Raw genomic sequence first — 25,612 nt, forward strand, 5'->3', positions numbered from 1 at the left:
TAATGAGTGTAAAAGGAGACTAATGATCCAAATCTACATTCCAAACATATTAAAAGATGACAAATGGTGGACAGAAGATGTCAGCTGATACTGGGACAAGATGATGAGTCAGACTCCCAGGGTGATAATGGGGGCCTGGCTTGGGAAACATATATAAAAAAAACATGATTCAGGATACCAGACACGGTTGTTTTTAAATATTGCTAATTAATAGAAACAAATGCTGGGAAAGGGGGATTTTGAAAGGAGGGGCCCGGGTTTACGGGAAATCACGCCCCGAGCCCCAAAACAGGGTATAAAGGATGGGGGATTTTCGGTTACCCTTCAGACCAGTCCCGGGTGTGTCTCCGTGTGTTTCACCTTGCTTTTGCAAATAAACACATGTACGGCTCTGAAGACAGACTGGCTCAGCTCATCATTGTCTCTGAAGAAGTTTCTTCCTGATCACCACTTAGACAGAATTTGGCAGTTTAGATTAGGCGGGGAAAAAGGCGCAGACCAACAATCAAGTCTCGTCACTACCTTTACCCAAACCCTCCTACTGTGTGTGTTATTTTTCTTGGAAGGTATCAAAAGGGGACTGTTTGTTAAAAACCTGGGGCTTATCACTCAATCAAGGCAGGCAAGGAAAGGCAGATTTATTTGTATAGCACAATTCATACACAGGGCAATTCACAGTAATTTACAAAAATGGAAAAGAGACAGGTTAAAAACACACAATTACAATTAAAACATAATCAACAAAACATAAATGACAATCAATTAAAACAAAGTAAAAGAGAAAAGTGCAGATAGAACCCTTTAAGTTGTTATGTGCACAGTTGAACAGCTGTTTTCAGCTTGGACTGAAACATTGTCACAGTAGAGGCCTGTCTTACATCATCAGGGAGACTGTTCCAGAGTTTAGCTGCATAAAACTGAGACACAACCTCACCTGTTTAGTACTGACTCTGGGCACCTGCAAAAGACCAGTCCCTGAGGTTCTCAGGGTCCGAGATGGTTCATATGGGACCAACATGTCATAGATGTACTTTGGTGCTAGACCATGGAGAGACTTATAAACGAGCAGAGCTGTTTTAAAGTCTATTCTCTGAGCCACAGGAAGGCAGTGCAGAGACTTGAGCACAGGACTGATATGGTCGTACTTCCTGGCCCTTTGAAGAGACTGGAGGTGTCCGTTGCAAAAGGGATTCACCCTATAAAAGATGGATCTTGTGAGAAGCTCTTTGTCTTTTCTTCACAATCGCCGCTCACGTGCAGAACTGACCTTTCTTGACAAAGAAATAAAATCTTGTCAGCCAGCAGAAGTCTCTATTTCTTTATTCACCAGCAGCAGAGCAAAAATTTCCATAACACAGCACATACACCTTATCACACACCTGGGCTGCAGTCCTGGAGAAGATGTCAGATAGCGGGGGCATAAACCCTCCCCTGCTGTCTGGCCAACTCTCCTGAGCAGCCTATAAGACACATCACAGCAACATCATTGTGCCACTTCTGATGAAGGCTACAGGAAGAAGCTGAAATTACTAAAGCAGGTAAACAAACAACTACCCCTGTCTTGATAAATGAATTATCTACAATAACTGTATGTGGAAGACGGTATGAAACTCTAGCAGAATGTAATGGTACTGTTTGATCATACTAAGGTTTGTTTTGGAAATTTTAGGAAAAGTTGTGATGTGGATTTTCAGGCCGGACTTCAAGACCCAGTTTAGGGCCAGCTAGAGACTAAGCCTGGTCCTGCTTAGGCCTCAACACCATACTCTGTATTCTTTAAGTCTGTTCTTCTGAAACATTGTAAGTATTCAAATCTTCTTTTGAGGAAAACACAGTCAAATGAGCACTTGGAGTCCAGTAAAGTTGAGTCCACAGAGCTTTATTCTTCAACACAGAGTACAAAGCCTGAGCAGGTCTGCAGAACAACTGATTTTTAAAAACAGAACATTACCTTCTATAATTTAAGATATAGGTGTGTATGGGTTGCATACAGGCGTGTGAAACCCATTTAGTCATGCCCCTTTTTCCTTTTCACTGATCTGCCTTGGCGGAGGTCTGCGCTCTACGAGTGCTTTTCTAGTTAGGATCTTTGATAGATACGTAGTAAATTATTTTACACCTAGGACATTTTTTATTGATCTGACAATTGCTGGCTGTCTTTCCAACATTCGGATCCCATTTTAACTCGTGATGGTGTTTGTAAAACAGTCTATTTTCACCCAATCTATTACAATCAGAACAATAGGGTTTTTTTTTAATTGGGGCCTGTTTACAGTCTGTGTAACAGATATTGCAAGTTTTTTCACAGAAGTGCTTGTATTGACACTGATATCCTGTGTGACAATGTTTACAGAAAAATTTCACACCTAGAAAACCCTTAATATTATTTATCCCACAAAAATGATTATCATGTAAAAGGAGATCGTGTGTTGTTTCTTGTGCAGGTGTTCCTGTTTGAAATGTAACCAGGTTTTTTTTTTTTTTCTTTATCAGACATTTGGTAAAAGACAACAATTTTACAGCCTAACAGCTCTTCAAATTTGACAACATCATCCAATGTGGCCTTTGTATTAACACTCAAACCTACCCTGCTGTGAATGTCACACCCTGCATTCATGGCCGTAATTGTCAAATTGGGATTTGCCAGTAACAATTTACAGCAAAACATGTTTGATCAGGGTTGGGAAGTACAAAAAAATGCCTTGCTTTTTTCTTTATAATTTCACTCACAAGACACGATTCAATCCACCTCTTACTACCTCCTTCCCCGCGCTGAGCCCTCACAAAATTGATAATTAGCTCTAGGGAGCCATCGGTGAAAACGGACACGTTACTCTGGACCAATCTGTCTAAAAGTTCCTGAAATTCTGACACCAGTGCTATAGGCGTGCAAAAAAACAAACTTAATTTTCAGGCTATACATCATTGAATATTACAGTTATACGGATTAAATAAAAAATAAACTCACACACAGCTTCCCATGCTGTAAAGTCTTTGGAGTGGTCAATCTTCACTCTTCTTCTGCGTCTCTGAAAGCTCTTCAGTACACCCAATGGCTGGTTAGGGTTCTGCCTCTGGCACTTAGCCAACCGTGCCCACTTATACAACACTGTATATAAAGAAACAGCACACGTGCATAGGACACATGATACAGAGGGTTAGGGTTCTATTGAGATGTGAAGTGTTGGACTTTTTTTCTTTTCCCCTTCACGTGACCCGACAACTCTTGACAATGACTCCACTTCTTTATGACTCTGGAAGTCATAAAGTCACTTTTTTTCTTTTCCCCTTCACGTGACCCGACAACTCTTGACAATGACTCCACTTCTTTATGACTCTGGAAGTCATTAGACACCATCATTAGACTCCTTCAACGTAACACTTTCCCTGTGAACGGCAGAAGGCACGAAGGTTCAGTCCATCTTAAAATAACTGTCAAATTCTAAAAGTAAATAAAAAAGTCACACACATTCCACGCCCCCCCCCCCCCCCCCCCCCCCCCCCCCCCCCCCATCTCCCCCAACCCCTCTGTAGGAGGACAATGGGACCCCTCTTCTATGACATCTGGAAGTAATAATCACCTCCTGATGCCTCCCGCCAAATTTGAAAAGGTTTGACACAACGTCATCTTGTTAGACCACACCACACCAGAACCAGACAAAACTGGAATGAACTGGTTATGTGACCTAATTACCTAGGTCATTGGAAATGGGGGCGGGACTTAGAATTTTATGGTCTTATTTTTTATGATTAAATTGATGTGACATCATCACATTTTGACAGAAGGTGGGTCTAATATTCTCTCTAACCTCTTAACACCATCATAGCTGTGTAGCAATTAAGTAATTAATGATATTCCAAGATATTGCAGTTATGTTTTTTATCTGTTTAATATTCAAGAACGTGCAAACTGTAAGGTATATAAACTTTCAAAAGTTAAGTCCTAGATACACAACACACAAAATACGTAACAATAAAAACAGATACTGCTGAAAACTACATCACCTGTGGCTGGGGATGCAGAATCTGGCAGGGAGCAGAATTTGGCACTAGATACTGCCGAAAAACTGCATCCCCCATGAGAATAAGCTTGCAAAGCCAAAGAAGTTAAATGACTTTTGCAGCTCGCATTTGCTATTCTGGTGTGACAGGGTGAATTTAGTGCACATTGTCTACTTCATGACTGACTTAGGAAGGGGGAGCTGTTTTCGGCAGCGGCTGCACAACTTCCACATCTGGAACTCTTTTCTATATTGACCCACTTCACCACTGCATTCTCTGTGACTTAGTGAGCTGGACATCACTAATCATTCACAGACAAAAACATTGGTTTATTTTCATCTATAAAGCTCTGCTGGGTACACTCCCAGAAAATCTCATTAGTCTTCTTTCTGTTCGCTCTAGTAGTTTTTATTTACATTCCTCCAAGTGGCTGGTTTTGACAGTTCCCCGAGTTCTGACAGACTTTGGAAAAACAGCATTTTCCTACCAAGCACCATGGTCGTGGAATAATCTTCAAAAAACTGTAAAACTACATGTGTTAGTTAAGATTTTTTTTTTTTTAAAGCTGTTCTTCTATTGATGAAAAAATGATAAGAAATAAAAGCTTAATTGGAAAAGAGCCCAAGAAGTAAACATGTGAAGTTATTTCCCAGCATAAGAAACCTCATACTTGATGCACACAAAGTTGTTTCCCAGCGTAGGAGTTTAATATTTGACGCGCCATGAAGTCTGGGGAAGAACATGGGACCAGTATTCCCATGTCAGGCATGGCGGTCTAATTGGGTGTAAGGGGAGATAAATGAACCACACCTGTCAAAAAGATGGTAAATGATGAATGATAAGTGCTAGTGACGAGACTTGATAATTGGTCTGCGCCTTTTTCCCCGCCTAATTTGAACTGCAGAATTCTGTCTAAGTGGTGATCAGGAATGAACTTCTTCAGAGACAATGATGAGCCGAACCAGTCTGTCTTCAGAGCCATACATGTGTTTATTTGCAAAAGCAAGGAAAAACCCACGGAGACACACCCGGGAATGGTCTGAAGGGTAGCCGAAAATCCCCTATCATTTATACCTGGTTTCGGGGCTCGGGGCATGATTTCCCGCAAACCCCGGGTCCCTCCTCCCAAAATCCCCTTTTTCCAGCATTCTAGAAGGTTCGGGGTGTTCTTCCACTGGCAGAAACCATCCCTCGGTTTCTATTGACGAGACCTTTTGGTAGGTCAATATCTGGTTCCCTGCCTGATGCTATACTGTCAAAATATAACTAAGTGATGTTCTGGAAGAAACTTCTTCAAAGTCAAAGATGAGCCGAGACAATCAGTCTTCAGAGCCGTACATGTGTTTATTTGCAAATGCAGGTCAAAACACACGGAGACACACCCGGGACATGGTCTCAAAAGCAGCTGAAAATTCCCCATCTTTTATACCCTGTTTCAAGCCTGGGGCGTGATTTCCCGCAAACCCGGGCCTCTCCTTCTAAAATCCCCTTTTCCCGGCATCAGTTTCTATTATTTAATGATGTGTAGAAATAACCGTGACAGGTGTCTTCAACCTTTGTTTTTTATATATGTTGCTAGGCCAGGCCCTAGTTACCACCCCTAAGGACCCAACTCAGCTTCCAGTTTCAGCACCAATTGGTCTCCATCTGTTTCCTTTTAAGGCATTTGGGATACCAGTTAATGCCACCAGCCTCCATTAAACGTTGCCTGGGACTTGAGGATGCATATCCCAAAATGGTATTGAAGCAGCACCGATGGCATATCCTCATGCTGGAAAGTACCCTCATTATCTCCCTATGTATCCCTTATATGGGAAAAGTTATGCCTGCTTGTTTCTCCAACCCTTCTCCTAATTTGGCCTTGGTTCTGCTTGTGTCTTTTCTCATCACTATCACCCCTGGAAGCTTCCCCCTTTAAAACCATCTTTGGTCAGGCACATCTGTGCCATTTACCCTACTTGCTGCATACACACACAAGGTCATTTTTGGTCTTCTGATCAATTGTTTTGTTTCTTCTTATCACTTGTTTTGTTTTTTCTTTTAATTAAGTAGTGCAGCTGTGCTGGATGAGTCACTAGATGGTCTGGGCGTACTGCCCAGAAGTTATTAAGCCAGCACCAACCTGGCCTACCATGGTCAACATGGTTTGCAGGGTCAGCAGCCGGGTCAAGGAACTTCATACCACAACCAGCAGAGAATCCTCCTTTCACAATTGTTTACAAAAGCTTGCGCCTGCAGAATCATCAGCAGGGCCTTCTTCCATGAAAAGACACATGCAGGGCCTTCTTCAAACAGTATCTCTTTACCTTATTTACCTTATTTTATTTTCTACACTAGCTGGTATTGGGCCAAGGTGATGAGTCAGACTCCCAGGGTGCTGATGGGGGCCTGGCTTGGGAAATATATATATAAAAAAACATAACTCAGGACACCAGACATGGTTGTTTTTAAATATTGCTAATTAATAGAAACAAGTGCTGGGAAAAGGGGATTTTGAGAGGAGGGGCCCGGATTTGCGGGAAATCACGCCCAGAGCCCCAAAACAAGGTATAAATGATAGGGGATTTTCGGCTACCCTTCAGACCATTCCCGGGTGTGTCTCTGTGTGTTTCACCTTGCTTTTGCAAATAAACACATGTACAGCTCTGAAGACTGACTGACTCGGCTCATCATTGTCTCTGAAAAAGTTTCTTCCTGATCACCACTTAGACAGAATCTTGCAGTTCAGATTAGGCGGGGAAAAAGACGCAGACCTACAATCAAGTCTCGTCACTATCACAGTGTGTGATGCTTTGATTGGCCTATTGCTGTTGACCTTTATGAAGACTATGATACTGAGATGGGTTTATAACTGTAATGTCAAGTGAAAACGTCCGGATACCACGGTTACATAGGACTGAACCAGACGACGACAAGGAGGCAGACTAGAGGAGAAATATCCATTTTGACTATTTAGTCTCATTACAGTTTCAACATTTATTTCTGATATTTTATCACTTAATAGTCATTTTGTTTGAGTGGTGTGGGAAATGTAAAGGTGAATTATAGCTTGAAATATGTTATCATATGTTAAAATATGATATTGTAATTTTCACTATAACGTATCAAGTTGCACCTGAGGTTTTTGCTGTTATATAGGTCTGTTGTTTACTTAAGGTTTTGACGAGACTTGGTTGATGGTCTGCGCCTTTTTCCCTGCCTGATCTATACTATGAATTATATTTATGTGACGATCTGGAAGAAACTTTTTCAGAATCAGTGATGAGTCGAGCCAGTCAGTCTTCAGAGCCGTACATGTGTTTATTTGCAAAAGCAAGGTAAAACACACGGAGACACACCCGGGAATGGTCTGAAGGGTAGCTGAAAAATCCCCGTCTTTTATACATTTCTCTGGAGCTCGGGGCGTGATTTCCCGCAAACCCTGGCTCCTCCTATCAAATTCTCCTTTTCCGAGCATTTGTTTCTATTGGCTACCAATATTTAAAAACAACCGTATCTAGTGTCCGAGTCATACCTTTTTTATATATGGTTGCCCAGACCAGGCCTCAGGTTAATTTCCCCAGGGATCTAACTTATTATATTATCTCCCAGTATCAGCTAACATCTCCTGATCACTATCTGTTTTCATTTAATTATGCCCGCTACATGTGTCCTGACCACTATCTGTTTTCATTTAATTATGCCCGCTACATGTGTCGGGGAATGCTCATCGTGTGTTCCTAACTAAGCTTGTGGTACATCAGACACTCTTAGGTTACTGTCTAGAGGGAAATAACTCATGCATTCTACCTCCTGAGCTCATCTGTCAATCAAGTTTATTTTTCATCAGTTTCACAGAACATCTGGTTTGACTAACAAGGTTATCTAGTTTGACTAATAAGTTCATCTGGTTTGCCCAGCCTAGGAGGAGCCAATACTATTAGGCCCCTTATAAACAAACAGAACTCATGGCTTTGAGATGTATAGTATAAACATGCTAAACCTTTGGACTCAGAACGTACCCATACAAGGGAATTCAGATCCTTGTGTTTATGTCTTTAAACTGGAAGCTTCGAGATCAGAATCAGAGGACCGGCAACTTCTCTCTTAATTCAAAAGGGTTTTTTCTTTGATCACATGTTGAGCAAAGTCTCTGCAGAGGGACCAGTTTGATCACACTGATGATGGAACGGAACACTGACATCTGGTTTTTGGTCACATTTATCTTCTGAGCAGCTACTGCTCTGTCAGTAGGTTGGACTTTGGCAATTACATCTGACTCCACGTTCTAATTGGACCTCACCCAAATAACGTGGCCAGGCCAACCAACAGCTCACGTATATTCTTCACTGAATTGTGCTATAAAAGTGAGTGAGTGTTGTTCTTTTGCAAGCGTGGCTTCAACTGAAAGGGTAAAGGTCACCCTTCCTATGGTTACCTCCCCATGTTTCCTGTCTTTGTGAAATTCCTAACTGACAGGTTTAATTAAACATATTTGGACATAAGGATTCAGTAAGCAATAGTAAAATACTACCTCAATTGACAATAATAAAGAACAATAATGAGATGATGAAAAAAAAATCAATAATGAAATAATACTTCACTTGACTGACAACAGAAGAATCAGTAAAAATGTAGACATGTTTGGCTCCCAATGAGACACCAAGCTCCTCCTTTGAGTTTTCAACTGAAAAAGTTTAAGCCCCTGCTTTACACAAATATAATTATTCTAGGGTATTTTAATAGAGTGAAACTATAGCTGTAGTACATATGTGCGTTTTCAGTTTTACTGTGATATTACCTACTAACCTCATGATGACAGTATGCAAAGTTTACCTGAGAAATATATTATCAGAACATGTGTAAAAATGCCAGTATTTCCAGAATCTGGCCCAAAATAGTCATGTAAACTAATCATATTGCAGTTAAATTTTTTCAGAAAGGTGATGTGCTTAAGTATTGCTCTGATTGTGCTGCTAAATAAAGGAGTGGTGGTATTGTGTACTGAAATTGTATGGGTACATTTGAGTTAGAAAAACATGACCACTTACCAAATGTCTTTAAGAAAATATGATAATCAAGAGTTGTAAGGAGAACCTTGATGACTCAAAGTGTGTTAAAGGTCACAACGTTAAATAATCTTTGCATGCAATATCTGTCATATGTGAAACTACATGCGTGGAAAACATATACATTTAAAATAAAATAAAATATGAAGGAACCAAAAAATATTGGTATCAGCATAGGAGAATCTGACTTTTAAAAAATAATACAAAGAACATTTAAGATATAATGGTTTAAATTAAAGTAAGACTATGTTAAAAAGGAAAAGTTTTAGGCCTGAATAAAAATATGATGGTGTAAAGTACAGAAAAACTGTTAAAAGAAAAATCGTAGCTCTTAAATCTTTGACCCTGTAATGTGGGACCTGTCATTGTGAAAATAGAGGGTAAACCATGTAGAGTAATTATATGTTGTAGATTATCTTGACCAAAGCTGGGTCACTGCAAAGAAATAACAAAAAGTGACTGGACTGTCTTCACTATCACCTCCTCATTGGTGAAGGAGAGAAGATTCTTTATCTTTCACCTGGATAAAGCATAAATGATTGATAATAATAGATGACGAAGTATCCAAGTGGCATATGCTTTTATTAGGACTGTCAAATACAAAATGTAAAAAAAAATAAATTTCTGGTACGATACAAAAATTGTAAAAATGTAAACAAAAAGTACAAAAATATAAAGGTAATTTTATCACAAAATGTGAAGTTGCCCTGTTTATTTGAGAGCTCAGTTACATGTAAAATAATTTGGTTAAACTGTCAAGTCTTGTAGTGTGGTTATATTTATATGACCTGACCTCATAAACAATACTGAGACAATGAGGACAATGTGACTTTGCCCCTTAGTTACAAAGAAAGTAACCGAAATACTAAGATTAAACAATAACTTTTCTCATGTCATGCATCGGTGGGTGTCTGTGTCTTCTCCATGTATTTTTTCTGAAACTCGTGGAAGACATCGCTGGTTGCTTGGACAGTAGTTGGACGAAGAGGAGAATACATCTTTGCAGGTTTGGAATACCATGTACCTGCAGAGGAGAAAATTAATATTAATTACAAATAAGCCATTGTCCAAATGTGACAAATATACTAATTTTAGAAATACTCCTAGGGTTTGTTGTGGAAAAACAAACACGGACACAGTATTGCAGTTAGGAGAATCTTGGGGGAGTCCTGCTTTAATTCCACTCCATCAAACACGAGTATACACTGTGATGAACATGAACTCGTGACAATAACTGGATTTTTTTTGGCCAGCTTGTCACTACTTCTGGTAAAGTCAGCCCCTTACCGTGAACTCTGAACAACTTAGCCAAAACAACACTCGATCATAACAGAAAACATCTGCTGATACTATGAGATTGACCGGTTCACATAATTCTCACCAGAGAATCAGTGACCTGTAGTAAATGCATTCATACCCAACATTAATTTTCAATAGCAGACATTTCATGCTAGAGTTTACTCAAATTTCATTTCATTTGTTAGGATCTTGGCACCTGTGTGCCATTTTAAATGGAACTGTTTGTCTTGGCTGAAAGAGCTCTCCTGTTCCTCGTGTATTGTCTTATCATCCTGTTTCTCATGGTGACTCTGAAGGCTCAAGACTAGGGCGCAAGTCTGGAAGAACCAGATAAGATCGGACTCTCCAAGGCAGCCATGACATATCCACCTGCAAGAGACTGCTTTATGCATCTAAAATGAGTGTACTGCTGTCTATGTCAGATTGTAAACATCCGCTTTTGTCTCATTAAGGCCGAGCCTGTACAAGCTAAGCCTTGTATGCTGCATCTCTCTACAAATTATTTCATCAGACAACACATTTGTGACAACCCCAGTGTGGGGCTTGGCTCCATGTTTTCCATCCTGTCTGCTCTCTTCATTTTTCTCCTTCTATTTTTCTTACATTCTACTTTCCATTGGGACATCTAGGGGTTTTCCACCTGGCTGTAAACGTCTCAACACATTCTCTTGGGACTTCTACGGAGGAGATATACGAGCATGTTCTACTGGGGTTTTAACCTCTCTCAATCTCACTTCCCATTAAAACCAATATCTTTCTTGTCCACAATTTTAAAAAAATATGTAAAGGTTTTCATCTTTAATAAACTTTGGTGAGATTAGAGAATATTAGAACCACCTTCTGTCAAAATGTGATGATGTCACATGGTTCTAATACCCTCTGAGATTAAACAGAGCACTTGCAAACAGTATAATCATAAAAAAAACATTGTTTCTGATGTTCAAACCATGCAAGTGGGATTAAATATACTTTAATTCAACACTGTCTCATCCTAGGCCTTTTTAAAAGGCCCACTTTTAACCTGAACTCCTTAAATCATGAGATGAATTATATCATGATATGAGTTGAGCATTATCAAACAAAATTAACTTTAACATAGCACCACAGTTCACCACAATTCAAAAATGATTTCTTTCTGAGTTATCTGTGTCCTTTAGCCTCATCTGGAGCCCCACAGAACAACTGGTGGAGCAAGTAGCAGTGATGTTTGACCAGTGTACAAATATACTGAAGGGTCCTGCACATTTTCACAGCTAAAATATCAGCCTCATGTTTTCTGTTCTGTTTGCATGAACAGATCTGGACTTTTTATTGTAGAAAATGTAAGATTTTCAGTCTCTAATTGTCTAAAATTTTCATTTTCACTTCAAACACAAATAAAAACTATTAAGCTACTGAGCCATTTTCTAAGACTTGTATTATGCAGAAACATGTTTTTGGTCAACTTTCAACAAAAAAAGCCACAAAAAAGGTTCACAAAGCCTCCAATAACCTAAAAAACTGAAGGTCAGTTCCATTTTTAACATTGTGATTGTGTACGCTAGTTTTGGCAGATTTCATCTAAAAGTAAAGATTTTGAATCCCTCAATTTTTAAAATTCCATTTAAATGACTTTATTGAGCATCATGCTTTTTCCAGGTTTTTTAAGGATCTCTGCATATCACATCATATTTACTGTCATGGAGGCAAAATGACAAAGACTTCATAGAGAATGGATTTCCTTCAATCAGGCCCTCCTTTATTGTGCACAAGAGGAAAGTCGTGCAGACAGAGTTTTGCCGTCTCTCTGCAGAGTCTCCTAACGGGCACTGCATGTGAGTGTTCTTTTAGTGAAACTGTACGAGGAAAATAGTTGGATGTTAACCATGTACGGTGTGATCATGCACTCACTGCATGGTACAGAGCAATGTGATTGGTCTGATGCATATGTGCAGGTGTTGAGTCTGTGCTGTCTGCATGGGCAGGATGTTTGTGTGAGTGTGCTAAGCCAAATGAGGACATGAAACTAGACAAGATGGTTGTGGTTATGAAAGAATCAACATCTGTATACTCTCCAAAGAGATAAGTGTGTACAGAGTATGAGTAATAACAGACACAACATGTACACATTCCAAAAAATGTACTTAAAATATGATTGTAATATTTCACATCATCACAGTAAAGTAGTGGGGCCAACTAAGCTCAGGAAATAGATTTTGAAATCAAATACTTGCAATTGGGTCCGATCAAGCTGTAACACGTGGACACATTTTGTGTTCAACAGACTGTCATGTAAGCAGAGCAAATTATATGCGTGTATTATACATATTTGAGTAGCCATTTATAAGCACTTTTAACACTATGTATAACAAAATTTGGGAAGTTAAAATTTTAGGTGAAAAAAGTCAAATTACTGCTCGGTAACATGTGGACTTGAAATGGACATGAATTTTTTAAGATTTACGCAAACATTGGAAACATGCGGTTCTTGACAAATGAATATCAAGTAGGACAAAACCTTTTAGATATTATGTTCAACTATGCTGAAAATAAATTTTGGAGTAAAATATTGAAAAGTCTCTGTTTTACTGGCATGAGATTGTGGTAACGTGGACAGGTTGCCATAGTAACACGAGGACGACTAGGGATGGGAATAAGAATTTAACGATTGCGATTCCATTATCGATTTTGCTTATTGATCCAATTCCTTAGCGATTCTTTTATTGATTCTCATTGGGTGAGGTAATAAAAGAGTACAAACAGGTGTGTTTGCATTAACTGTCTTTTATATTTCCATCTGCATAGAAAATGTAACATTTACAATATGTACAAATAATAATAACAGATGACACCGAGCTCGATGAAACCAAAGATGCTTTACTAATTCCTCTATTGCCGCAGTTCCACTACGTGGAACTGGTTCAACTCGGCCCATTTCCCGTTGTTTCCTTTCCCCTACCTTCAGAAACTTGTATTTGAGGGGGTACGACGTTTGTTGCCCGTACCGGAACTGGAACTGGGCCCGGATGACGGCCTGGTGTTCACTCTGCCGCTAGATTCACAAGCGCCGCTAAGTAGCGTATCAAATATGTGACATTCCTGTAAATGATTCACATGCTGTGGACAAATGTTTGAACATATTGGAGGGATTCCACCCTTTCAGAGAAATGGAAGCTTTGCAAGTGTTACAATTGGCCCTGGTGTCATCTTTTTAGACCGTTTCTGCCTCAACACCATGTTGGCTTCATTCTGACCAAAACAATATAGCGTACGTGTGACGTCATCGCGCATGCGCAATGAAGGCGGAATTGATAAGCAGGCAGGCAAATGATTCCCAGGAATTGAGCTACTGGGATCTGGTTCTCAAAAAGAACCGGTTCTCGATTCCCATCCCTATGGACGACTCTTTACCATTGTATGCATCACCCAAATGTATCAAAAGATCATTATTTTCTTTAAGTTTCACTCAAATATCTGAATTATAAGTAACTTGAAAATTTAAAATTGGTATTTTTGTGGTAACACATGGACAGGGCCTTTTAAGCAACTTAAGCAAATGTTCAAACTCATAAATATCAAAAATATTCACAAAATAATGAAAATCTAATACTTGAAATTTAACATCTATATAATTAACAAATTGAATACATTTTCTAATCTTTTTAGATACAATTTTTAGCGTCAAATTCGAGCTATGGCTATGGTGTAACAAGTACAATTGATAAAATTGGTTAAACTTTTTTTTCTACAAGCGGTATTTTAAAAAGGATAACAGTTCAATAAAATAGAGATCTTTGGCTAAAAAATGAGCCCACTTGATAAATGATGGGTGCAAATTTACTTTTTCAAATTGATGTTCACTTTTGCTTGATCGGACCCAACTGTGAAAATACTAAAATGTTTGAATGCACTTATCCTAGTTGTATGTAAAGTTCTGTGTGCATATACAGTATGTGTTGCGTTTGTTACCTCTTTTCCTCTTCACAGCTTTACTGGACCTCTCCTTGTCTGCTTCAGTGGGAATACTCTGGTCTAAAGAGGAAAAAGTCAATGTTATTTACAAAGGTTACATGTTTTCTCAGTTAATTACAGTCAGAACCAGAATATATCAATAGCTATTTGAAATATGCATTTATCTCAAAAACACTAAAGAATGGGTTTAATACTATAAAATTAATCTACTGAATGTATCATGTATCATGCACTTGTACATTAAAGATTGTAAGATGTGTTATGTGTAAGATGAATAAAAACTACTAGTGCTAATGTCAACATGGACTCCACTTTAAAACAATATTATATTTCTCCAGACAAAGCGGGAAACATTTTAATTCTTATAAAGTGCATATCTGACAGGCAATGAGACTGAAGGGTCATCTTGGATACACAAAAAATGTAAATATGTTTTAAGGGCTTGACTGTTACCTGAAGGGACAAACATGTTTGATCTTCATATAATTGATTTACCTGTTACAGAATCCGTGGTGTTGCTCTTCTTGTTGGATCCATCTTTGAAGCTGAAGGTTTTGGGCAACACATCGAAACCCAAAATACTATCCTCATGGGGATCCACGACACCATGGCTCTGAGACAATGTAGGCTTAGTGAGTAGACTTTTCCTTCTTTTTTTTAAACTTTGGAAGCCCTTCCTCTTATGATCCACAAATTGCTTGGTATGCGCATCCGAGATGAGTGACCGATCCTTAGTGGAGGTGGGACTTGACGTTTTTGCTTTCATGAAACGTGCACGATACCCAGGCAACTTTTGAGTACACCAGCTTTGTTATGCCTACTTGTGAGTGGTGGTAAACTCCTCCTCCATTTTTCATAAAGCTGTCTTTTGACTGAGTAGTTGTCCATTCCGATAGTTTCACTGGTGGTTGGCTTCAAGGGTCTGATATCCACAGAGAGCATTTTAGGAGGTCTTGGGGCTCCGTTAAGCAGCATAGTTGAAGATGGTGATTGGCCAACTGAACCATGTGTTCCTTGGGATGTAGAGCCAAACAGAACCAGCTCTGCTGTTCTCATGTCCTTTTTCCTTTTACTGGGCCTGATGGGTGATAGAACAGCAGCTATTGCATGGGATTGCGTGTCTCCTTTTTCTTCCATTGGTGGCTCTGGCATGTCTGTGGATTTCAGCTCAGGCTGTATCCAGTCCCAATCAACCTCTGAAGAGGAACCATCACTGGTGGCTATTTCAGTTCCTTTTTCAAATTCTTCTGAGGTGCAGGACTCACTGCTTCCTGGTGACTCTATCGGAGCTAGCTCAGAATCCTCCTCTGGGTTGTGCATCTGGTTAAGGACTTGCTCTTCATCTTTGTTCTCACTTATGAAAATAATGCTTGAGTTGCTACTATCCATGCTGTCATGGGATGGTTCAGGTACTTGAGGTGTGTCACCAGCTCCAAGGAAGTCACCATTTAAAAAAAAATCTTTTGTCTATCTCAGGCAAACTAGAGGTCACATTATTGTCACTGTTCTCCTCAACCTCTGCTTGTTTGGCAGAGGTGAATTTCCCCTCGGTACAGTCTTTATCAGCTGGGTCTGCCTTACACTGGCATTTACTCATTAAATCACTGCTCCCACCCATTAGGGTTTCCATCCACTTTGTTAAGCAGCAAATCTGTTGCATTTGAGAGACATCAGTGGTTTTATGTGAGCTTTTCACAATGCTGGGTGAGTCACCTTCTGTGCTGCTCTCAGTGGTTTTCTGTGGCAGACTGTCTTTTTTTAGCTGGATCTTTTCTTTTTCAAAAATAATTTTGGCCTCTTCTGGAGGTAACACTTGAATTGTAAATGTATAATGTGGGTCACTGCTGTCTGCACATGATTCAGGGGGAGACACACATTGTTTTGAGGAGATTTCATCAGTGTTGGATTCTTCTTCATGTGAATCAGCAGTTTGAAACTTCATTTGGGACAATGACTTGTTAGGTGCCTCATTCAAAATTTCTGCATTTGTGTTGTCACAGTCCTGCTGTGACACACTGTCACTAAATCGACGAGTTCTCAAGGACCATGGGAAGCCAAATTCTTTATCAATGTCATCTAGCTTCTCATTAATATTCAACCATGATGATGTGTAAGGGATCCCACCTTCATAAACCTCATCATGTTCGAGGACACGGTAGTTTTCACGAACTTTTACAAAGCCATCCTTTGCTTCTGACAGTATAACGGAATTTGCTTTTATACATGTTCCAAAAAATCCATAAATACTAGTAATTATGTTCTTGTAGCTCTTGAAAAAAAAATCTGCTACATTTTGAAGTGAGCCTTCCCAAAACATATGTAAAATTTTTGCATTATTATTAGATGGGGTGGGTGTTGTCTTAGAATTTTCAGTGCGCATTAAGTGGTCTATGAAATAATCTAAATTCATAGCTGTCCATTGGACTGTTGGGATTGAGGAAAGGTCATAAGCACAGAGCTTTGGGTCTGCTGCTGTCTCACCGTTTTCCATAGCACTGTTTTGAGTTAATACTTCAGACGGACAAGTTTGTGCAACATGCTGGTTCATTTCCATGTTAACAGACAGTTCAGGTTCTTGGTCACTTACACTGACCACTTTTTGGTTGGTGTTTTGAGACTGAGGTAGTTCTGAGGATGCTACCGGAGTACTGCTAGGTTTGCTGGATCTATCTGAAGTTTTAGGAGAAGTCTTACCGTTATCTGTTGAATGCAGAGATCCTTCTTTCAAACCTTCAGGTAAAGATTTTTGCACTTCTGTGTACTGACTACACTGTTTGCTAGAGGAGGTACACTCACTGGCAGTGTCTATGTTCTTTTGTGACAGTGGTGGCACAACAGCAACAGCTTTCGGGACTGTGTGACCAGATGAGTGAATGGAGTTGTCATTTGAATACAGACGAATTAACATCTCAAGCTCTACAAGCATTTCACGTTCCTTTTCTGTAGATAATTGGGCTTTGAGTTCAATACTGTCTCTATTTAATGTATCTCCACTTCCACCAGCTGTTGGTGTGATGCTGAAATCTTTTGATGCAAAGCTTTGTTGAGGTAGTGTATCTGTGCTGAGTTGTAATGTTGGCATGCTACTGGTGTTTTTGGCCGAAGGCTCTTCAGTAAGCATTGCTAAAATGAGGGATTTTGAGTTACAACTTCCAGCAGCAGAGTTCGCCACAGGTTGCATAGTTTGATTGGATTCCAACCTCATTTCTTTGGAAACAAACTGCGAGCGGCCATAAGGTGATCCATTAAGTGTTCGATAAGAAGCCTTGAGTGAAATATTTTCTCCTGAATTTGTACTCTGCTGTCTGAGCATGTGCTGGCTTGTAGCAAGTAGATTGGCTAAATGGTTAGTTTCATACTGGTTGCCATTTGAATTTGTTCTACTGGATGAGGCAACAAGTCCAGTACCGTAGACATAGCTTCTGCTAGAATTCTGACAATTCTGTTTGCTTGGTAAAGTGTTTGTAGTAACAGGCTCATTTTCGGACAGGTGCGGAGTATTATAGTTTGGTTGTGGGATGGGGAAACTGCCTACTTGCTGGGCACTCTGACTATTCAAGTTCATGTTAATAGAGGAGGTGGCCACTCCTCCGCTATTAACGTAACTATTGCTGGAGTTGTGATAATTGTGCGTATTTGGTAAGGAATTTGTGGTAGCAGGCCTGTTTATGGACAACTGATGAATATTATGTCTTACTTGAGGAGTGGAAGATAAGGTACTTTGCTGGGCACTCTGACTGTAATTCAGACTTTGAGTTATTTGCACAGATGCAGATGGTGATGATGTGCAGGTAACCCTCCCTTTGTGTGCTAAAAAGGGCTCAGTCGATATGCCTTTTACATTTTGATGCAAGCTTCTCTGAACCATATTCTGCTGGTCATTACTGGACATTAGGTTACCATTTTGCACCCACTGCAATTGTTTCCCATACAACGAAGCCATCTGATGCACATGTGCAGGCACGTCTTGGCGGCAGTTTGTAGAGTTAGTTCTCATCATGACAGAAAGGTTCTGGGTTGATATATTATCCACAGAGTTTTGATGTCCATATTGCAAAGTAGCAACCTGAGCCTGAGCAGTGGCATTATTTACAAGATGACCATTTCCAACTTGTCTTTTCGTATATGCATGTTGCCAGATTCCATTTCTATTGATAAAAACAGCTTCTTGTGAGCTTAGTCCTCTGTTCACTAGTCCAAATGAAGTTGCATTGTTTGCGGTCCCACCTTGGTAACTACCCACTGAGGTCTGGGTGAGCTGCACAGAGGACTGTGAAGGTTGAAAATATTGAGCTTGTTGGTATTTTCCATTTTCCCATGACGCAGGAAGCATTTTTGTCTGTTGAGTTCAAAAGCACTTCTTCCTGAAAAAAAAGGAAGAAAAGAGAATCAGTGTGTGATTTCTAAAGCTGACACAAAGCCCTATATGTATTGCAACAGCATTATATATTTTACATATAATACATCTGTAAATTCTATGCAGCTTTTAAGCACAAGTGACGCCATTAATACCACATTGGACCATAACCACTGACGGTTCTGGAGTCCTTTAGTTGTTGATTATCTGTTTTCTAACTTTAGGTAAAACTTGTCAACAATACAGTTATGTCTGAAACCAACTAGTGTCCAAAGATCCGGCAGAGTTTGGAGAGGTCCTGTAAAGAAGTGTTTGTTGAACACCAAGCAGAAAACACATAAGCAGTTCTTGAAAACCAACTGCCTTTCGAAGTCTTGCATGTCCCTTTCATACTTTTTCAGTGGGACCCAACTCTGTGTGCGTTGAACAAGATGTTCTTCACCCATCTTTCCAAACTCATCCTTACATGATTTTTAAATGCAAATAATCTTTAACTTTCCATGTGTAATTTTCTATTATATAACAACCATCTTGTGTAACTGCCCATTAGCATGAATATTAAAGATTATGATTTTAGATTATGGTTCTTACGGCTGGTTCGTGAACTGAACATAATAATGGACACAGGATCACAAGTATCAGAGATACACACCTGATCAAAATTTTAAAGCTACGGGAGACTTTCGTCATCAATTTTTCATCAAATCTGTCAAACCCCAGTCATAGCCTAAGTATCATAAATCTATAAGTCTTTTCGTGATTACTCACCTGAATCTCTTCCCTCACGGTGAACAATTTCGAAGTGTACTCCACCATTAGCAAACCATTTGTTTACAAACCGAGCCGGTAGGTCACCCGGGCATCTTCAGAGTTTTGTCGCAATGTGCATTGTGGGAAGCGGAGGTTCGCGCAGCCGCCTAGCAGCAGCAGCACTGCAACCATATGATATCATATGGCTACAACAAACACGACGCGAAAACGGCTGGAACTCCACTTCCCACAATGCAGTCAATCAGGACATACATAAGAACTGGCCTCCCAATAGGGCTGGGTATCATAGCCAATTTCCTTAATAGATTCGATTCAGTATTGATTGATTCAGATTCATTTAGTGTTACCAAAGTAAAATTTTGAGTTGTAACTTGATTATTTGACTACTGCAGCCATGCAACACAGAATCAATATTGATATTAGAAAGGAAATAAATATGACATTTCAGCAGTAAATAGATGAATCTGCTCTGAAATAATGAACAGGACACAAACATGTCCATGTTTCTACAGTGGCTCAGAATGGACTTCTTCGTCATCTTTATTCTGTTTTATACCTAGTGCTTCCAGCCTTAAGGCACATTACTATCACCCTGGAGCACTGACACCAGTTTGAGCCCCCTCAAACAGACTCATGTTGGGCCCTTGGTACAAGAAACTCACTGGAGGGGGGGGGTGGGCGGAGCTTCGTGATTTCCGCTTTACTATTTCTCTAACTCCACCCTCAGCCACAGGAGATCCAAGTTAATATTTCTAGAACGACTGGCTTCTGCGACCTGCCTCCGCCTGCCAGTTCCTCCACACTGTGGGTTCCAGCTTGAGGCCGAGAGGACCTCCCATTGAGGGGTTTTCCCCACCCTTCCTCCCACTGAGGGGTTTTCCCCACCCTTCCTCCCACTGAGGGGTTTTCCTCTCCCTTCCTCCATGTTCCTCCCGCGCCAGAACGTCATGAGCATAACCAAGACTATGAGGGGCTTGCGAAACGGACCCAGCCGTGCTTCTGCGTCAGCAGTTTCCGGGTCATTTACTCACGGTCCTGCTCTGAAAAATCGATCTCATCTGCCATTAATCGATTACACAAAATTAAAAAGAAATCAATCAAAAACGATTAAATAGATTTTTTTACCCAGCCCTACCTACCAATGTTCCTTATGATCCTACATTTTGATTTAACATCTTTCACAATAATACCTCACAGGGATGGAAAATGGGTCTTATTTATGATCAAAATATAATTCGACATTTGAGGGACCCCAACAAATTTTTGATTTTGTTGTTTTCATGGGAGCCATGTCCTCACTCTGTGGGAGCTGAGCTCCCTCTGGCTCCCATGTAATTGGAACACTGCCATCCTCTGATGTGAGTATGGCTGCAGAGGACAAAACTGAAGCATCACAACCTTCTATATCCTCATCTGACCTGCCTGCAGCTGCAGTCATAACTGAGGAACCACTACATTCTACATCTATCTATTATTTTGAATATTTTGCACTCTTATTGATTGTTGCTATTTGTCAAATGTTTTTGGGCCTTGTTACATCCAAGTTAGTTGCTTTTATAGTTTAAATATGTTGACTTAATTTTTTTATTATTTTGAATACTTTTCAATTGTTAATTGTCTTAGCCTTTACATTGTTTTACAATAAAGTAAGATATTTGTTGTTAATCATGTGCATGTTTGCATGTAGTTAAATAAGCAGTGCATGTGATTTGGTGGTTGCCCTTTGAGTGTTTTGGGGCCACAAACAAAATCTTGCTTAGGGCCACCAAAGTCCTAGGGCCGGCCCTGGGTATAGCCATTTGAAAATGACCCGAGTCTTTTCGGATGAATAAATTCGGCCGGTTTCATGCAATTTTTAATGAAATCCGTGTATCGGATCGTTAACACCAGTCACATCACATCCTCTGAGACCAGGCTGCACATTCTTGCAGTCATATGTTTTGGTTTATTTAGAACGCTCTGAGACGCACTTTTTTACGTTTTGTGATAATAAACTATGTCAGTCAGTATAATAATAATAATAAGTCAAAATTAGTATTACGAACAATAGTTCCGTGCACTTTTATTACAGGTAAACACACGGTAATTGAGCAAAGTTAGAATCCCAAAAATCAAATACAATCTTGGCTTATCCAGATATTAACCTTCAATAAAATTAGTTTTTAGTTGTTAATTGCATTGTATAAGAGACTGACACAATGTGATCATCACTTTACCACCTCTGTTTTATATTTCTGTCTCTGGGGAAAAGTAACTATGATTCAAAGCCTCGTGCGCTCATGTTTCTGCGTCTGTTTCTGTAATTTGAAGTGCGCGTGACTGCACAGCCAGTGTCGTCCACTTCCATGTACTCCACCCAAATAAAGTTTGTACCGCTACGGTTTGGAAATGAGTGAAATAAACTCACCCTGGTGACTTCTTACTTGTTCAGACTTGTTCATAACATGTGCAGACGCGCTGGACCAACGCGTTGAACTTTCTCATCTGTGGAATGCAAAGACGCACAAACCGAACCCCCTTACTGGATAACTTTAAAAACTTTGTGTCACTTACTGTTGGTGCGTAGAGGCGCAACTTCAGCCAGAGCAGTATCCACATCAAGAGTTAAAAGCGACACATCTAATAATCCGGTAAATCCGTCCGTTGGAAAAGCTCAGAGACACTGTTTTGGTTTCTCCACTTAGTCCACCATCTTAAAGTGGCGCATGATAGGCAGAAGGAGGACCCATGTACAGCCTCCACCCCTCCCCCCGGGCGTGTCTGTGGCTCCGGGCTCTACATTTGCCCATTGTTTATTACAAGAACAACCTCTGGGGGTCACTGATGTTTAATAGAAAAGTTCAATACAATAACACGGACACGATAAAAGGAATGGGAATGAGCTGAAAGACTGTAAAAACATATTCCAACTGAAAAAGCGTATAAAGAAAGAACAATGAGATTATATGAACAGTTATAAGTTTTACATTTTGCTTCGTATTTGTTTTGCATCTTGTGACATATTTATTTACTTATTTTGGTCTGGTATAATGCTTTTGGATCATTTCGTCAGGTATATATTTACCTATGTTTTGTACTTTCTGGACATGTAGTTTTGCACTTGGTTTTGTATTCATTTTGTTCTATCTTTGGATGTATTTAGTTTGGTTTGTCTGACTTTATACAGTATGATTTTATAGCTAGTTGTGTATGACTAACCATTAAGGTTATTATTATTATTTAGAAGGGGGCAGGAAATATAAGATTTTCTTCATCCTGCTCCTTTTCGAGCATGGGTGTGTACTTGTTTGTTTACTGGATGATTATTGAATGCTTACTGACGAAATGCACAACCATGAACGAAAGAAATGAAATGTGCAGTGTTCTCATGTGCAATAATATCCTTAAGGGCAATTTGTAGATTGTATTTATTTTTAGATATTTATTACAAGCCACTGTTTAGTGTCTTGTACAGTGTGTATAAACACAGACTAAACACCAAGTTAAACCGGAGTCAAAGATGAGACGTAGAGTAAGGCTTTTCCTTTTACTGTAGTTTCCTCTTCAACATGTATGTTATTCATACTACCGGTGAAAACTGTAAATAATAAAAACAACATATGTAACAATCTCTCAACATACACATCCTGAAAATACTTTAACAAAGTTTCATAAACTTACAGCATTGCCTCTCCAATATTTCGCTGTGACTTTGCAGAATCATTTAGCAGCATTTTGAATACAGACGAGTTCCGAAGTAAAGTTCGTGCATATTACAACAACCGGAAGTGATAGATCGTGAACCGGAAGTTTGCGTATAACAAAATAAAATCACTGAAATTCACATTTAACGTACTTTTTAAACTATCTTGCTTATTTAACGTTACACAAATACATTGTTACAATAATAAACTAACAAGAACACATAAACTCTTATGGAATATGCCTTAACGGCAACACACACTGTGCTATTGTCTTTTAATTGTTTTTACTATACTTTTATACTATCTTTGACTTAGTTGATTACATCTTTTAACCTTTATACTTGCACTCTGACAGACCTCTGCATAATCATTTCTATATACCTGAATGTGTACAAATGGCAACTAAATCTATCTATTGATGAAAAAATTGTGAAATAAATCTGACAGTGAGATGGACTTAGAAGGCAGTAATGTGGTGTGTACATGATCCTAGTCCCTCCTGGGTAAAGAGATTAGAGTGTCTGGTAGGATGAAACCCTTTTAGGGACATGAAATGAACTTGATTAGGAACAGGTGGGAATAGCAAGAGGAGACAGAATATGATATGACATCATGACATAGGAAGCTGGGGGCCAGGCTTGGGCCTGCGGTCCGGGAAATCATGTATAAAAAAGGCATGAACCGGGAGCCAGACACGGTTATAATTAGATGATAATACCTAATGGACACAACCACTCGGGAAATGGGAAAATTGATAGGAGGAGCTCGGGATTGCGGGAAATCACGCCCCGAGCTCCAGAGAACTGTATAAAACAAGCTACTCAGCTACCCTTCAGACCATTCCCGGGTGGGTCTCCTTGTGTTTACCTTGTGCTCGCAAATAAGGCTCTGAAGACTGACTGGCTTGACTCCTTTTTGATTCAGAAGTGCCTGTACCAGATCATCACTTAGATATAGTGTATAGTTAAGTTATGTTTAATGTAGATTTAAAAAAAAGAGGAAAAACAGCAAGTCAGACGGGGAAAAAGTCAGACGGGGAAAAAGACGTGACCAGGAATCAAGTCTCGTCACTATCTATCTATGTATCTATGTATCTATGTATCTATGTATCTATCTATCTATCTATCTATCTATCTATCTATCTATCTATCTATTGTAATGGAATATTTGCTTCTTTGTCCCATCTCTTCCAACACCCCCCACTGTCGCTTTTCTATGGAAACCTGCCGAGGGGTCTTATTGCATATGCAACAAAAGCTGCATGTTCCTGACTAGGTGTAAAACCCCAGGGTCCACCCTATAGGTGGATTTTGCCAGAAGCTCGGGGTCTTTCTTCACAAACACAGCTCCTGTGCAGACTGACCTTTTTTTGCAAAGACATAAAACCTTGTCGGCCAGCAGAAGAGGCAAGGGGTATTGTTTTTGGTTTGGTTTGGTTTTTTGTTTGTTTTGTTGTTAACACTTAAGCAGCAAAACTATTGGCTGAATTCATACCAGATTGGGTTTATAGGTTGCCAGTGACCCAGAATAGATGTGATTACATTTTGGGAAAAGTAGGTCAAAGTTCACATTTTTTATGAATTTTATAAATCTTTTTTTCACGTTTAAACTCAGACTTTATTTGTCATTCCAGATTTTTCAACAAAAATGAAATTTTGATGGCTCAGCAGGCAGCAGCAATAAATACAAACAGACACTATATATACAGGATATTATATGCAAGATAGAATAAATATGCAGATAAAAACTATAGAATATAGAAAATAGAATATATATGCATATAGGAAAGAACTATGTGTGAGTACAAAAACTATGGTTCTCTGATTTAAAAAAAAAAAAAAAAAAAAAGAACAATTTACAGTAATGAATATTGCAGTTATATTGCACGTTGGAACAGTCCAGTGATCATGAGGGTGTGTGTGTGTGTGTGTGTGTGTGTGTGTGTGTGTGTGTGTGTGTGTGGTGGTGGTGGTGGGGTATTATGTTGTCTTATGGGATGTGGAATGAAACTGTTTCTGAACTTGGCTGTTCTGCTGCGAAGGCTGGGGAACCTCCTTCCCGGCCAGCAGTGAGAACAGTCCATGATGGAGGTCGGAGGGGTCTATGGTGATGTTCTGCTCTGAAAAATCAATCTCATCCACTATTAATCGATTACGCAAAATTAAAACGAAATCGATCTAAGATCGATTAATTCGATTTTTTTACCCAGCCCTAATCAGAACCTCAAGATATCTTTGGCTGAAGACCAGATCAAACGACCCACTACACCACACACCTCTCTCCATTAACAACACAGCAGTGGAGATAGCCAGCAGCACCAGCTTCCTGTGGGTGCAGATGACAGACTCACTGACCTGGAAAAAATCATTAGGACTTCGGTCAGACAATGTTTCACAGCAGTGTTCTGGATGGGAGGAAGCGAAGTCCCAGTGACTTTTTCCACTGTCCTCACCACCCTCTGTAGGAACTTCCAGTTAGAGGCATGACAGGCCCCTGAGCAG

The 25,612-nt window shown here is 39.6% G+C and overlaps 1 protein-coding gene across 4 annotated transcripts; it reads right to left on the reverse strand.

Annotated features, from left to right (window-relative positions):
* Positions 1–9,613: 9,613 nt before the first annotated feature.
* On the reverse strand, positions 9,614–23,122 carry amn1 (antagonist of mitotic exit network 1 homolog (S. cerevisiae)). Of its 4 annotated transcripts, XR_003935662.1 has the most exons (5): positions 23,089–23,122; positions 21,836–21,912; positions 14,796–18,664; positions 14,298–14,360; positions 9,614–10,074 (listed from the first exon to the last, which is right to left on the reverse strand). XR_003935662.1 is itself a non-coding variant. In XM_030137108.1 (4 exons), the coding sequence occupies exons 2-4, from the start codon at positions 15,064–15,066 to the stop codon at positions 9,944–9,946; spliced, it is 465 nt and encodes a 154-aa protein (XP_029992968.1). In that variant the 5' UTR covers positions 15,067–18,664; positions 21,982–22,135; the 3' UTR covers positions 9,614–9,943. The 4 variants fall into 4 exon arrangements, 1 of the variants encoding a protein (XP_029992968.1); XR_003935663.1 differs by lacking the exon at positions 21,836–21,912 and having other exon boundaries at positions 23,089–23,110; XR_003935661.1 differs by lacking the exons at positions 21,836–21,912; positions 23,089–23,122 and adding an exon at positions 21,982–22,200.
* Positions 23,123–25,612: the final 2,490 nt, after the last annotated feature.

The sequence above is a fragment of the Sphaeramia orbicularis genome, chromosome 6 (assembly GCF_902148855.1).
Source record: "Sphaeramia orbicularis chromosome 6, fSphaOr1.1, whole genome shotgun sequence".
Taxonomy (NCBI): Eukaryota; Metazoa; Chordata; class Actinopteri; order Kurtiformes; family Apogonidae; genus Sphaeramia; species Sphaeramia orbicularis.